At 38.4% G+C, this 16,721-nt stretch overlaps 2 protein-coding genes across 3 annotated transcripts in view; both read left to right on the top strand.

The window, feature by feature from the left end:
• LOC150083803 (clotting factor B-like) overlaps positions 1–1,431 on the top strand; it is a 32,212-nt gene extending 30,781 nt beyond the window's left edge. The window contains exon 8 of the mRNA XM_090374892.1: positions 1,003–1,431. Within this exon, the coding sequence (XP_090231018.1) occupies positions 1,003–1,188 (186 nt within the window). The 3' untranslated portion in view covers positions 1,189–1,431. The remainder of the gene's footprint in view (positions 1–1,002) is intronic.
• An 11,539-nt stretch (positions 1,432–12,970) lies between these two features.
• LOC150083802 (clotting factor B-like) overlaps positions 12,971–16,721 on the top strand; it is a 45,587-nt gene continuing 41,836 nt past the window's right edge. For both annotated transcript variants that reach the window (XM_090374891.1, XM_090374890.1), the window contains exon 1: positions 12,971–13,024. In XM_090374891.1, coding sequence (XP_090231017.1) covers positions 13,017–13,024 — 8 coding nt within the window. In that variant the 5' untranslated portion in view covers positions 12,971–13,016. The remainder of the gene's footprint in view (positions 13,025–16,721) is intronic.

Genomic DNA, 16,721 nt, shown 5'->3' with positions numbered 1-16,721 from the left:
GCAAAGACTTCCGTAGCAAGTTAGAAGAGCAGATAAACGTTCAGGGGTTAGGAGTAACTGGTCGGATTGATCAACAGATATTGGGATGGTGTTCACTATACCTTGCCTCAAATCTTCGTACAGAATACAGTCAAAAAGGAGGGCCTCCAGTTTTCCATGGCTCCACAGTAGCACAGGTCAGTCGTGCAGAGGCCTACTTGGTGCAGTTTTTCATTAAGGGAACCATATACTGTAACCAGGAAGCAAGTCTCCATGGTGAGGGAAAGCCAGGATTGGACAGAATTAGAGGATGTAAAGGTGACATCAGGAAGGAATTCTCTTGTAACCATTCCAACCTGGGATGTATTCAAGCGGGTCTGCCAGATGTTCACTAACTCATTGTATCATCTGGTTTTCTCAGCTTTTGGGTGGGCGACAAGATCAAGCTCGATGTCAAGGAACTTAGTGGGAATGTTATTTTTAATTCTAAATAAATACACGCTTAGGTGATGACGTAATATTGCATCAGCTGTTACTTTCAGCTATATAAGCACGCTTTGCAAGAGTTGCAGTCATTCCTTGCTTGTGTCAGGATGGCGATTTACGTGCAGTTGACGCCACGAAGAAAGAGTTGCTTTACTTGAGGAAGGATGTTCTACCCGTCATATTGCTTATAGAGTGTCTTGTAATCAGTCGACAGTGAGTAGATTTCTTTCCAAACTCAACAATACTGGTTCTGCTGATAGCAAAAAAGGAAAATAAGTTCTGGATTCAAGGTGTTGATTATATCAACTTCTCCTTTAATAAGATGTCATCCTCGGTTAAAGTCAAATAAAAGATTAAGTTTGTTTCAATTGGCTGTGTTTCTTTAATTTATGCATACAATACAATATAATAAACTAATCCTTTTATATAATGTATCCAGGGCAAATACCTGTAATGTATATTAGATTTAATAATAATAACAGTTGAATGTGGTGAACGTTCTCTTAACTTTGAATTTTTTTTTTTTTTTGATTGCAGCAAGACTCTGGCGGCCCTTTGATGTACCTGTCTGACAGAAGGTGGACTGTAGTGGGGATCGTCTCTTTTGGCTATCAGTGCGCTCAGTCAGGATTTCCGGGCGTGTACACTCGAGTTTCGCAGTATCTCGATTGGTTGGCTGGCAAAGTGAACACGAGCAACAGTTCCGTTCCTGTTTCCGGATAAGTGAGTGACCTGACGGCACTTCCACCTAACAGATTCCGAGGATCATCCACTGTTTAAGGTGCGCGTCTGAAACGTCTAAGGAGAGCTTTTAGACTTTGCCACTAGATGTCTCTGGCACTCTCGTGCGAAGCAGGAGTAGCTGTGGTCATATGACAAACTCGAGCTGATGTCAACTTTTACAATTTGCGACTCGCGTTGCTTCGGATGGAAGCTAAATGAGATTTTGCCGCTTGAATAAACAAATTTTTTACTGCAGTTTGACTTTGAAGTTCACTTCACTGTAATACACACTCTCATTTTTTTTTTTTTTTTGTAGTTGTTGGCGCATCGGCTTCTGTGGCCATAATGCACCTCCCAAGGTTTTTGCAGTACTTTGATCCACGCCCGAGGCGGGATTCGAACCCGCGACCTTTGGGTTGCGAAGCAGGCACTTTACCCACCCAGCTAGCCCGGTCGGCCACACTCTCATGCTGATGGAAATAGAATTTCAAACAAGTTCTTTTGATTACTCTGTGAATACAGTCTATATTCATAACACTTTCCTTATTTTCGTTCTATAAATAAAACTGTGGAGAAGTAAACTAATTTAACCGCGTACTCGCTTTGTGTGAATTGGTGAATCCACTTTGGCTCTATGGAGTCCAGCAGTTTAGAATTAATTCGAAGTAATTCTAAATGATGGGGCGTATGTCATATATGCAAAATGAGTTCATTGTACGGTTTGCCTGCTTTATGGGATGAAAAACCCAAAACTAGCAGCTAGAAAGAAAGGAAGGAAGAAGGGTTGGACTGCACCGAGATGGTACCCAAAAAATAATTCTGATGATCTTTACTGATGTTCACTTGATCTCTGGTCTAAACAATATTAATGATAAAAATCTTATTATTTTCGAATTAAGGCGCTTTTATTTCTAGGTTCGACCGTAAAGCAAAGATGCATGGATGAGTATATAAATGGTGGTATACGCAAGATTCCCAAATCTCATAATCAGTGTTAAAGCTACGACTTATACAAAGAGTTCGAAAGAAAGCTTTAGAGCTTGGTTTAAAAACAAGAACCATCCATAAAAATAAAAATCTTTTACAAGGAAATACAATGTTCTTGTAAGATTTTATATCTTACAAGATGCCACGGTTATGGAGCAAGCCTACAAGAAGCGCTGCAACATGTACACAGCCTACATCGATTACGGCAAGGCCTTCGACTCCATGCCTCGTAGCTGGCTAATAGAGGCACTGTACATCTACAAAGTCAATCCGATAATGACAAACTTCCTAGGAGAAACGATGGCGAAATGGAGTACCACCATTAAGGTCGAAAACATCACAACCAGGCTAATCCCCATCAGGAGAGGAATCTTTCAGGGAGATACCCTGAGCCCATTGTGGTTCTGTCTACCATTTCATCAGCGATCCAGCATGCTCAACAGTAGCAAGTACGGATATAACCTCAAAGAAGGAAGAAAGAACCTGTACACCTTCACCCACCTGATGTACTTGGATGACATCAAGCTCTACGCAGGAACGGAGAAGCACCTCCAGCAACTACTCCAGGTCACCGAAAATTCTGCAAGGATATTAGGATGGAATTTGGTCTAGACAAATGCAAGACCCACGGATTGCACAAGCGAATATTAGTCAACCGAAACTACCAGCTGCAGACTGGTAAAGAGATCGAAGCCATGGCAGAGGGAGAGGCCTATAAATACTTGGTGTTGATGCAGGCTCAGCAGTTACAGCAAAGGAAATTAAGGCCTGTCTGACCGAAAAATACCATTAGAGACTCAGAAGCCTGCTGAAAGCAAAGCAGAACGGAGGGAACACGGTTAAAGCGATAAACACCTGTGCAGTCCCAGTGCTAACATACTCCTTTGGGGTCATAGACTGGACTAACACCGAGCTGGAGGATATCATGAGAACGACAATGACAATGACACCAAGAACTGCCAACACCACCGGAAATCTGTCGTGGAGAGACTGACAACTGCTCGGGTAAAAAGGAGGAAGGGGCCTGATAGACCTCACTGAACAAAAGAAGACAGCGATAGTTAACCTGAAAAGAAACACACAACAGCAGCACTCTACCAGGCCATAAGGAAGATAGACAAGCGGTATACCCCACTCAACTTAAGCGAGGAGTCCTCCCTCAACCAAGAGGTGCAAACGAAGCTAGAAAGATGGGCAGAGAAGACACTCCATGGCAAACACTACATTGATCTTTTTTTATTTACATATATTTTTATTACATACAAATATACAAACACTTTCTATTTACAATCATCGCATTCTGCGTAAGAAACTATTTTAATTATACAGCTTCACTTACAAGCAATAAAACGCAATAAAAGATATACTAAAGAAAAGATATGTATGCGGATGTACTTGTTTTGGGGGGCACCTACACGTTTAGTCGAACTCCACCTTGGAAAATCTGTTGGAAAAGTAACTCTGATGTCTACACTCTACAGCGATCAACACCCTGTCACTCACTGCCCATTTCTAAGCATGAGGAGTTGCGCCTACTTCTATTATTTGGTGCTGCTGCACCAATTTGTGCAGGAGTGCAAAGAGTGCAATACCAAACGTCAGGAGCCCTCAGGCTGCCCAACCCGAGGGAAAAAAAATAAATAGAAAAAAATATATATAAATTAAAAAATAATAATAATAAAAAAAATAAATAAAAATTCTATGCATTTTAAGTTAACAGCTGTTTGACCTAGTAAGGTAGAAATATAACTTCATGAATACATCAGTCTACTGTCCACTTCTAGAATTAGTAAGCAAGGTGCGTCTTCTTTTAAACACCTTGTCAGAAAAAGATTCGAATGCTGCAAAGTTCTTGGCATCTTGAATCAAAATATCGAGGTTGTCAGTACTAATGGGTTGAGTGCTGTTAAATAGTTCTTCTCTGAAGTCGTCATAAGCCCGGCAATAAAGCAGAACATGCCTCCAATCTTCTACTGCCCCACAAAAACACAAAGGGTTATGTTCAAGTCCAAATTTACACAATATATCCCGCAGTGAAAATTGTCCAGTAATTAAACACGAAGTTGTAATTGAAAGATAAAACCATCCCATAACTTTCTTATTTACAGCAAACGTTGCATCTTCAATGAACTCCCTGGTAATGAGCCCTGTTTCATTGGTTTCCACTTCTCTGTGAATTTTGTCCAAAGATTAATTTTCTCCTGCCGAATGTTCGTGGCCGGATTACTTGCAATGTCGAGGATTTGCCTCGGTATGCCACATAAAAGTCAATCGGAATACAACCTGAGATCACTTGTAATGCATTGGTTGATGTTGTTCTGCAGCATCTGTGTGTTGACAATATCATCTTTCTCTGCAATGATACAAGTTTGGCCTTCACTATGATGTGAGAAACCTTTTGAAACAATATGGCAGCCGGATATACTATAATTGGAAAAAAATACAGCCTTATAATATAATGCCAAAGTTTTGTGCTGTATGGAGAGCCTAATCACATTGACAGTAAACTTTTAATCTGTTCAGCTAAGTTCTTTACGTTGGGGATAAAAGAAAATTTATCATCAATTAAGAGACCAAGATATTTATTTTGAGAAACATAAGGAATTTGGCTATTGTTGATATGAAGTTTAGGAGGTCTGTTATAATCCAGTTTGTTATTAAAGATCATCATTTTAGTTTTCGTCACAAAAATTTTTAATTTATTTATTCTAGACCATTCCAGCAAATCATCCAGGATTTCTTTCCCATGCGTTTCTAGCAAAAGTCTTGACCTGCCTGGTATGCAAAGCACTAAATCGTCCGCATATGCTATTTTATTGCAAATTTCACTTTCTTTTAGTAACCATTGGTCTAAAACAGAATTCCAGAGGAAAGGCCCAAGGACCGAGCCTTGTGGGCATCCTCTGGAAATGAATTTTAAAAATATCAAATGTTGTGAGATGACTTTTATCTGCCTATTTGAAAAATAAGATCTAATAACCTGATATAGTAAGTCATCACGTTATGCCTCTCGAAGTGACCTGAGGTCGCTCTACCATACCACCAGAGTGTATCGAAAGCGCCCTAAAAGTCGATAAAAACAACCATCATGTATTTCTTGTCTGTAGTTTTACATAGATTCACCAAATTTTTGACGGCATCTTCAGTGGAGGAGCCTTTCTTAAAGCTGAATTGTGAATTAGAAATTATTACATGAAGCCAAAACCTTCTGCATCCTAGGAGTTAATAATCTCTCATAAAGCTTTCCAAGATTTCCTAGAACGGATATTGGGCGATATGCCTTGGGATCCGTTGCCAATTTTCCAGGTTTTCTGAGCATCTTTGCTAACGAAATCTTCCAAAAATTTGGAAAAGTCCCCTCTAATAGACATTTGTTGAATACATTCAACAATATATGTGGGAAATGTTGGTGAAATCTTTTGATTGCCGCATTTTCAACTAAGTCCATTTCAGGACATTTTGACAGATCGATTTTAGAAATTGCAAGTACAAGTTCATCTAGACTAAATAGTTCCGTGTCATTTGATCCCTTGAAATATCCGTTAACGAACCTTATCTGAGCTTGTTCGGTTGTGTCTTGCTCGGGATGATCATCAGGGAAAAGTCTCTCTATAATAGCTTCAACCGTGGAGAACCAATCAGTAGTCAGACTTCCGTTAGAGTAAACAGAACTATATATCTCAGGAGTTACAAGTTTGTGACGACAAATTTTGTATATTAATCCTCATGGATCAGAATTACCCATATGGAACACTAGTTTCTGCGATGAGGATCTTTTGGCTTCTGCAATAGCTTCGAAATATTTCTTACCAAATTGACAATAGACTTCTTTTAGTCGCCTAACGTCTGTTTCTGTTAAGTATCTGTGCCTCTGGAAATTCTTCCTTGCAACTATAACCCGTCTTCTCAAAACAGATAACGGGGGATTCCACCATGGGGTGGAGCCAGGTCTCATAACTTTCCTTTTAGTGGATTCAGTCAAAGCTCTGTAAGAGTGTTTTGCACAAAGTAAGCATATTCTACTGCAGATAAACTGTTCGATTGTGCAATTTTATCATCTGAAAATTCTTGTTGCAAGACTTGCTTAAATTTTGTCCCGTTCGTGGTTCTGATAGAGAGGCGGTTTAAATCCTGAAGGTGACCTGAAGAACCTTCATCCCTAAAGTTTAATACTAAATCAAAAGTGATAGCACGGTGATCGCTATTGCATACATCCGGGCAGACCATCCAGTTTTTTACATGCTGCGACAAGTATGGAGAGGAAAGGGTAAGGTCTATGTTAGACGGTCCGTGAACGTTCCAAAAGGTTGTTGTCATGTTGGGAAGATTATGCACATTCCAATGGTTAGTCAATATAAATTTTTCAAACACAGAACCTCTAGCGTCGTTGCGTTCGCTAAACCAAAGTTGAGATTTTGCATTGGATTTAGTTGAAACCAATATGTTTGCACTAGGAAAAGTGTTTAAAATTTCTTCCAAAAGATGCATTGGTACCTCAATATTATCATTGGGAGCGCAATATAAAGAAACCATGTAGAAGTGTAAAAATTGGGTAGAAATATGGATTCAGGTAGAAAAGGATGTAGAAAAACGAGATATGACTGTTACAGTTAGAGCTCCATTAAATACAACAATGGCAGTTTTTGGCTTCTTGGATTCCCATGCAAAAACTCTAGCTACTAACGGGTATCCAACAACGTGATATAAATAATCCATTTGTCTATACATCGAGTAGGGCTCCTGAATAGCCAAAATGTCTACTTTATATACAAACCTACATATCTACCTATATATAAACCTACATACAAACCTATATATCTACATATACAAACCTACTGGATACCCTATTTAAAATTCAAACTGCTCTCAACAGTAAATCTCAGCTAGACGTCATCTTCCTGGATATTTCATCTGCTTATGATAAGCTCTCAATTCCCGCTCTCATCAACATTCCGGAAAAGTACTTTGGCATTACTGGAAGCCTGCTAAAAACCATCAACCGCATCCTTACACCAAGACAACTCATCATCAGCTATAAATCCTTCCAACAGGAGTGCAGTATAACGAGAGGAGTACCACAGGGAGGTGTCCTATCTTGTGTACTGTTCGCCGCTGCCCTTGAACCCTTCCTCGCAAGGTATACTGATTTCTCATCGTATGCAGACGACCTCAAATTATACATAACGTCTAAAGAAGCTGAACAAACTCACTTGACCAATCAGCGAGTCTCCGTCCTGATTGACAGCCTTGTAGCATATCTACTGCAAATAGGTCTGGAAATAAATGCATCAAAGTCAGCTCAACTTACCTTTACAAAAAAGAGAATAAAAAATGACATCACAGCCTATCACAACGGAGTGCAGATAAGGAAAGTGAAGTCTCACACCGACCTCGGCTTGACTTGGGACGAGGGCCTCACTTTTCAGACCCACTTCTCGACCATGAAAACTAAGACTTTCTCGGCGATGTGGGCAATTCGACAAGAGCTGACGGGGTTACTGAACGTAGATGTAGTCGGAGGATACGTTCAGCGGTGCCTACAACCTATCGCATTGTATGCATCACCAATCTGGTCTTCTGCTCCGACGTCGTACATAAATAGATTCCTCGCAGTCGAGTACTGGGTAATGCTATGGATGAACAGGGTCACGGGCAATGCTTTCACCATCTCCAGGGCTGTGTTATATACCAACTTAAATATGACTCCCTGGAGAGTTCACATTGCATCCAGGAATATTCTTCTTCTTTCTCAGATGCTTACCGGTGTGATTGACGCCCCCAGTCTTCGAGGACTTATCTCTACTCCACGTGCTGGACGCAGTAATGACAGTCCCTACTTACCTTTGCATTCTAAACTATCCAACCTGTGCTGTCTGAAGAACTTCTTCCCAAACAACGCAGTGAACCTTTTCAACTCATTGGCAATAGACCCTGTGAAATACTCCGAAAGCAAGCAGTACAGAGTGAAGAGCATCTCAGAAGCGCACTGCTTACTTCAACTATAATCTTGACAATGAGTGAACTTGTAAACAATATTGTAAATATACGCACTTGTGTAAATATTGTAAATAATTGTATTCGTGCATTTTTGTACACTCTTCTTATATTGTAAATACTGTAAATAATTGTAATTTTTGCTTTTTGTACACCCTTCTTATATTGTATATAATTGCAATTCTTGCATTTTGTACACCCTTCTAGCCGGTCGGCTGTGTATAAGGGGTGAAAGCAAACACTTACTATTTTTTAATAAACGGATTTTAATAATAATAATAATATCCTGCAAACATGAAGCTCTTAGTTCATCTGCAACGCAACGTGAACTTGCGCATTCACCTGCATTATTTTTAGGAGGTATTTGTTGGTAGATCTATTGTAATTTAGATTGTTTATTTGTGTATTATTCATTAGCAGATGCCTTCTGATATTCTGGACAGAGTGGATCCGTTACAGAATGTGCATTGTCCCTATTCCTCTCCATACAGTTTATACATCCCGGGCGTTGTTCTTTGTGGGGGCAATCTGCATATGTACGTCCCCCAGCTGAAAAATGACCGCAAGATACAGTCCTTTGGGCGTAAAACTGCGCGAGGTAGCCAAATCCGAAGCATCGGAAACATTTTGTCACTGTTGTAAATTTCCTGTATTTATGGGCTGAGAATCCCAAGAAAATTCTATCGTTTCCTAATATATGTCTAAATAATCATGGTGAGAAACCTATCACCCAATTTTTCACTTTTGTCTTTGTACCGAAGATAAAACGTAACATCACCTCTTCCTGAATCTCTTCAAAAGTAAAGCCATAATCTTTAAGATTTTACATAAAGATGTCCGCTACTATTTCTTCCGTAGTTAAATGTCTTGAAACGTCATAAACTAATAGTGTAGGAAATATCATTTTTGATGATCTTCATCAAGATCACATAGATAAAGTTGCTTCCAATGCATGGCGGGACGGTCTTCCCCGAGACTGAAGGATTCATGCTCGCCATCCAAGACAGGTAATTAACACCAGGACCTATAGTACATGTAGTAGTGTAGTATCTTATGTAGGATGGCACCTGAACGTCAGTTCATCTCCGCTATAGCAAATACATCGCCAAGGAGCACGGAGTGTTCGATGACACATGTCGACGATGCCACCTGGCCTCAGAAACGATCCAACGGGATGCAAGGTGATCACCCAGACTGAGTACACTCATAGACAAGACCAGGTAGCCAGGATAATACATCAGAAGCTAGCAAGGAAATACCAGTTGATCGAAGAAAGTGTACCGTACTACAAATACGAACCTCATGCAGTACTAGAGACCCCAACCCACAAGCTCTACTGGGACCGCGCCACAATAATGGATAAGACAATCCTGCACAACAGACCGAAGGACATAACCCTTGTGGACAAGAAGGAAAAGGCTACCTATCTGATTGACACAGCGGTACCCAACAGTGGAAATCTTAGGAAAACTCATGGGGAAAAATGAGGAAGTACTCGAACCTAAGACAGGAGATTAAAGACATGTGGCATATGCAACTAGTAACGACCATCTCGACCAGACCATAGTATGGACCAGCGGTATGGTGCTAAAGACCCTACACAACAGCCTAGCAGCAATAGGTCTCCCAGCTATCACCTACAAGAACTCCAGAAAGTCGCAATCCTGAACACCTGTAGGATAGTCAGAGAGTTCCTCGACCAACAGTAACACCAGACATAACAACAACTACCCTGTGTACTTGGTAGCAATACCCGTCACGTGGTGGAACCCCCAATTAGGAAGAAATAATATAGGAGCAATAATAATAATAAAAATATTCTTTGGAATATGTTAAATGATAATTCGATACCAATTAATTATACGAAGCTTCCTATTAAGGAAATTTTTCACTTAATTAAACTCTTAGTTGAAGCCAACTATATCACCTTTCGAGACAAAGTATACAAACAAATTTTTGGTTTGCCAATGGGATGAAGCCTGAGCGGCCTAATATCGGAGATCTACCTCTGAGTGATTGAACATATACATTTGACACCTTTTCGACCCCGTATCACATACTATGGGAGGTATTCAGACGAGGTTCTAGTCATTCGTTTTAATAATATTCATTCTAGACTCAAGTCTAGAATGAATATTATTTGAACAGCTATCCGTATCCTCCCTCTCCTTCCATTGGAGAGGGAGGATACGGATACAAAATCATTAAACTTTTTGAATTTCACGCTTGCTCGGAACGCAAATAAAATCCAATTTAACATCTATCGTAAGCCTACAAACACCGGTATGCTTCTACTTTATAACAGCTATCACCCGTTCACCTACAAAAGATCGATTTTCTTTAATCAATTTCTCAATGCTTATAAATATACAATGACGGAATCTGCTTTGGGCTCAGAAGTACAAATATTAACCAGCAGATTCTTAAATAGGGGTTATCCCCTTGCTACAATAGACAGAATTAGGATACAAGCTAAGGATAGAATACAAAAAATACACCAACCAACAACAGTAATATCAAAAAATATTTTATTTCTGTCCCTGTTTTTTTTTTTGTTAGCGCATCGGCTTCTGTAGGCATATTTTACCTCCCAAGGGTTTTGCATTTTCTACTCTGATCCAAGCCCGAGGTGGGATTTTAACCCGCGAGCTTTGGGTTGCCAGGCAGACACTTTACCCACCCGGTTAGCCCGGTTGGCATTTCTGTCCCATATGTTGAACGGTGGCACAAACAGCTTAACAGATTCTTTAAAGATACCGAATTTAAAATTGTAGCAAAGCCAATATGGAAATTACACACTATACTGAACAATCGCTCTGTCTTTTCCTCGTTCGTAACACAAATAAATGACCTATATACAACATTTCTTGCGGTGATTGCGACTCTTCTTATCAGGGTTCTACGCGGTTTCCTCTGAATTTTCGTGTTAATCACAACATGCGGCCTCAGTTCGTGCTTCTCGTACAGCAGCGGCAGAATTAGCCTTTCATGCCGTTGATGAAAAACATACTTTTTTATTTAACGAGGCAAAAATACTTAGTGTCCAACGTAATTATCCGAGACTATTAATTGCAGAAACCGTCGAAATGAAATTACGTGAGAATTCTGTTAATGTTTCGCCTGCCAGATCTAATCTACGACTCGTGGTCCTTAACTCGCATGCGCGAAGACAAATAATTCCTATTTAAGTTTCATACTCACCCCTATTCGCTAATTTTCATTCCTGTGATCACGACATACGGTCGAAAAGCATTGTCATCTTCAGGAAGGAAAATCGTTTTGCATTTTTTTCGTTAAATTAATTTTTTACTTAATTTTTAATTGCTTTAAATTGATTTTTAATTGTGTTCATTTGATTTTCAATTATTGTTAATTATTTATTACTGTAAGATTTTCGATTTTTTTAAAAATTGTTTTCGTTTTCATTTCTGTAGAGTATCATACTCAAGTGTTCTACGTATCACATTAAAACTCTTATTCTTTTAAAAATATAGATATCAATGTTGATTGAGCATTATATCTTTGGTTTATACTATAAACTTTTCCTTTATGTACTTTACATGATGCACAAAACTTAACATGTCATCAAGATGCCTAAATACTTATTTGTGGAATGATGCTTAATGGGTGCCCTCGATACTTGATCAATGGAGGACTCCCCCTATCTAGCTTACCCTTCAACAACATCTGAGATGTTTTAGATGTTGAGACAGTAAGCAACAAACACTGTTTTTAAGTGTACGTCATCGGCAACACCGAGAAGAAGAAAGGTTTAACGAGGCTAATCGACCACAAGTGCACGCAGGCGGGTGGATTCTGCAACACAACAATGCGAGACCTCACATTGCTCATACTGTCATCGAGAACTTAGCCAACATTATTTTGAAATGTGTTCCTCATCCGTCCTACCTTGCACCCTACGATTTTTTTTTCAAAGTTAAAGAAGCAGCTGCGAGAAAACGTTTCCAATCGTCAGAAGAAGTTGCAGAGACATCGGAGGCGATTCTAAAGCACGTGCCAAAATAATGCTTCAACCATGTTTGTGAAGAATGCAGAAACGTTGGAGTAAGAGCATTTCATCAAATTGAGATTACTTTGAAAAGGACTATCAAAATATGGATGATTAATAAAGGTATGTTGTGAAAAAAAATTATCACCATTCTTTATTGAATAGCCTTTCGCAGTAGTTCCCGGCCCGCCTCCATGTGGCATTGTCGGGTGCCAGGGTTGGTGCCTTGAGCAATTGGGATTGCCGTCCGCTGGGGGGAAAGTGGCTGGATAAGAACGAGAACAACATAATCGTAGATCACAGCAACTGAGACACCTTTTTCACTCCGTGGCTAAGTTAGTCGGTCTCAGGCGTAGATAGCAAGGTTTTTTCCCTCCGGAAACTCGGGATTTTCGTCCAGCGAAACAGACAAATCGACCAGAGAACACAAGCAATTGTGTAATACACAATTGCTTAATACACAATGAATGGCACAGATGATTAATTATTCGGGTGGTCTAAAAAATAATAGTTTTTTTTGAGACACACACACACAGTCTTTATAGTGACCTGCATTTATACAGAATGATTAGGCAGAGTTGAATTAATGTTCCAGGAGCCGCCCTACCATAGTATACATAAATATATCCATACAGATATACTTCTCTGCAGTAAAAAGAAACGGGAAGTGCTAACCAGAAACAGGAAGTGCTAACCAGAGACAGGTGTGTGCGCGTGTGTGAGTTTTGTAAAGAAATTTGTCGCGGCCCTTCTGGCGGTGTTAATTAATCCGACTTTGTGGACACCGTTGACATGTATCTTTAACGAAAAGGTTTCTGAATTGAGTTCACTGTGCACGATGGCTAGGTAAGTTCAATTCACTTCTCCTCGCGTAAGAAAACGAAGTTGCAAGTGTCAGGGAGAAGAGCTCGGGAAATTTATTCTGTGCTTGTTCCGCATTAACAGCAGGATGAGTTCTCCACCAACAAGAAATAGATGAATAAATACCGGAAAGTAGGCATTCTGTGGAAAGTAAGCATCCCTAACATAATAGGGATGCCCTTAAGAAAAATGAACACGATGTACTCTTTTTATTGAAAGGGTCCCCGGTTAAAATAGTTCTGTTTTAACTGTGAATGATCCCGCTGTTTCGACCTGTCTCATTCATGGAGGGTTTCCCAAAGGTTTTCCTTTTGATCTTCTATTTTTTTGGAAGATTTATTAATAAGTTACGTTGCTCTCTTGGACGGGATAAATTTATGTTGCTGTTGTTGTTGTTGTTGTTGGGGTAGAGTTTTAGAAGCATCAGCAACGGCATCAGAAACATCAGCAAAAGCATAAGACCATGTTACTCCGTATGTACTGTCTGTAACTGCTGGTGTTCTGATGTCGATTTTCTGTTTGCTGGACGAAAAATCCGGACAGACGTTTTCAATAATTATTGATTTCAGCAAGTCTGATGTCTATGTTGAGGATGTTAACGTTTAGATAACCTCACATTACATTTTATTCATTTGTTGATTGGCGGACCCCAGGGTTTCCCCCATTAGCCGCAGTTTAACATCACGTCAGTTAGCGGTGTAATCTTAAGCTTATTTAAAAAAATAATAATAATTTTTATATAAATTAAGATAATAATAAAGTATATGGGAACATTCTGTATAATTAGAAAATTTCAGTAAACAAGAATTATAGACGCAACGAACAGTTGTAATGGGATTACGAATAGTCATTAGGAAAATATTTAAGGGCGAGACCATTATTCTCTGAAGTACGGTGAACATTCGACTTACTGAGGGGAGGTCAGATTGAAATTCAGGTAAAGTTCGGATATATAAGGACTGGTTCGGTGGCAAGTTGGGAAGTAGTCGAGAGAAGTTCCAAGAGAGTAGATAAATTTAAAGTAAGTGGGCAGTTTAGTATGAATAGGCCACATTAAAGTGAGTTTGGTCGAGGAGAATCTTGGATAATAACAAAGAATCTGATGTGGAAGCTATTAAAGAAAGTGCTGGAAGATCGAGGAGCTGGTCCAAAAACTCGGAGAAACGAAAGTTATTGAAAGTACTGTTTCGTATTATTATTCCTAGTCAAGGAAATAATCCAAAAAAAGGGAGAAAGGCATTCTGAAATCCTAACTGTGATAAATTTGACTAGCCTAGGAGGTAGCTGGATAAACAAGTTTGATGTCGTAAAAGAACTATATATAATTCAATTTAGAATGAGATATAGAACGGACTTGTAATTGTCTATCCCAATGAGGAACATCTGTAATATGGAAAAGTTTTCTTGTGATAAATTTTCTATGAATTTAAGTCGGTTTCTATAATTAAACATGCAAAATTTTTCATGTGTATTGTCAATTGTCTCACTAAATTTTCTAGTTAAATAAATTGCCTGGAATTTTGTTAACGCAGTCAGAGGCCCCAGGATAACTTGTAGTTACCGGATAAAATTAATGTAGGTGAAGAAAATTGTGTATAAATAAGTAACTAATTATTTATATATAATAGTACACGGAAGGAGTGTACGCCTAAAATTGACATGCCCATTAAGAAAGGAAGTCACACAGCAGAGTAACTATGTAACTACCCAAAATTATCTACAGAACAATCAATATCTGTAGTTCTATATACAAATTCTAACAGGTTAACACTCATAAAAATAAAGATCATCTTAACTGGCCAGTAGAATGGTTAAATATATTTAAATACATCTTCAGGTCGAACAGAAGGTAGAGCAAGAAGTTGAAAATAGAGTATATTGCTGAAATCTCAATAACAACTTTATCACAACACTTTCAGTGTGATTAGTCATCAAAGCTAATTAAACATAACCATCAAATACATTATCAAAGCATATACAGCACAATTAATTAGTTTAAATTATGCAAATACCACACTCAAACCTTGCACAAGGGTACAGTAATAATAATAGTGACATTATCAGCAGAATAAGTTACTAAACCAAAGAATGATTGACCTTAGGATTAAGTGACAGCAGAGCAACTACATCGACCTCTAATTAATACCCAGGAATTTAAAACTGAATCTTCACAGTCGACTTGCAACTTCTAGAAGTGAAAGTTCGCAAATGAAAGACTCACTTATGTTTTCCAGAATGAAAGTGCATAAGAAAGCATACATTAATTAATGATTACGCATATTTGGTACTTAATCCAAGGGCATAAGCTAGACCAACCAAACAATATATATACTATACAACTACACATTAAATCCAGTTCTCAGGGACCAACAGCAATTACAAATACACCATATTCTTGTGGCTTTCAAAAGGTGAAAGTTCACAAGCACGAGTTTTCCAAGCAGTAAGTTAAAACCAAGACAATCAACAACAATATTTACACTATAAAAATTACATAATTTATAAGAGATATGGTAGAATATTTGCAATATTGCAACAATTACCAATTACACAACAGACTTGACTTCCAGACTAGCTGAAAGTTCATAAGCCACGCACCTGTAGCTTCCAAACAAGGTGAAAGTTCATGAGCACATCTTTTCCATAATAACAATCTGTTCCATGAGAGCAAAAAGGGCGTAGCGGATCAAAGTGCACAGCGTAAACAGGACAAAAGACTTATCTAAGCAGAGAAACACCAAGCAGTCAAGTATATCACGAAGATGCATATACTTGACTGCTTTCCTCAAACCTGCATTCTGCACTGTTTCCGGGTCCTGCCCTGGAACTAGGAGCAGCCTTGGCTCACCTTTTCTTCTTTTTCCCTCTGTGCAGGATAGATAACCACTCTCACATTTTTTTTTTTTCTCTTACTCTCTCTCTGCTGGCACCCCGACTTACATCTTCCTCTTCACTGTGGGATTAAAATTATTTAATTATTCTTTAATTATTATTATTATTATTATTTATTATTATTATTATTTTTTTTACTCGTGCTCTGTTCTGACAACTGGGATGTGGACTATCATTGGTGCCAGACAGCTCTCCTTTTTTTTTTTCTCATCACAGGGAATTTATTTTATTTTTCTTATTTTATTTAATTATTTATTTTATTATTATATATTTTTATTTTTTTTATTTATTTATTTTATTATTATATTTTTTATTTTTTTTTATTTATTTATTTTTTTAAATTTTTTATTTATTTATTTATTATTATTTTTTTTATTTTATTTATTTATTTTTTATTTTTCTATTTTTTATTTATTTTTATTTTTATTTATTTATTTATTTATTTATTTTTTTTTTTTTGCACCACGGGAAATACATTTTGTTTCTGTTTTTTAGTTTAATTTTTATTTTATTTATTTATTTTTTATTTTATTTTTTTTTTCCCTCTCTGGAGTGGGCCCCCAGAGAAATCTGGCCCACCTTTTGGCAACATCAGGTGGTTCAGAGTCTCGTATCGAGACAGTACGTGCTCCATTGGGACTGGCCCACCTTCCCGTGGTGTGGACGAGTACCCAGAATCATCTGTCCAGGTGACTGATGCTTCTGGGTAGCCAAGTGGCCAGAACATAACAACAGAACACACACATAATACACACAAACCGACGTCACACACATCTGGCCCATTTGTAGT

This window comes from Mastigoproctus giganteus, chromosome 6 (assembly GCF_048544385.1).
Source record: "Mastigoproctus giganteus isolate SK-2022 chromosome 6, ASM4854438v1, whole genome shotgun sequence".
Lineage (NCBI taxonomy): Eukaryota > Metazoa > Arthropoda > Arachnida > Uropygi > Thelyphonidae > Mastigoproctus > Mastigoproctus giganteus.
Note: the sequence above shows the minus strand (reverse complement) of the source record. Positions and strands in the feature narration are given on the sequence as shown.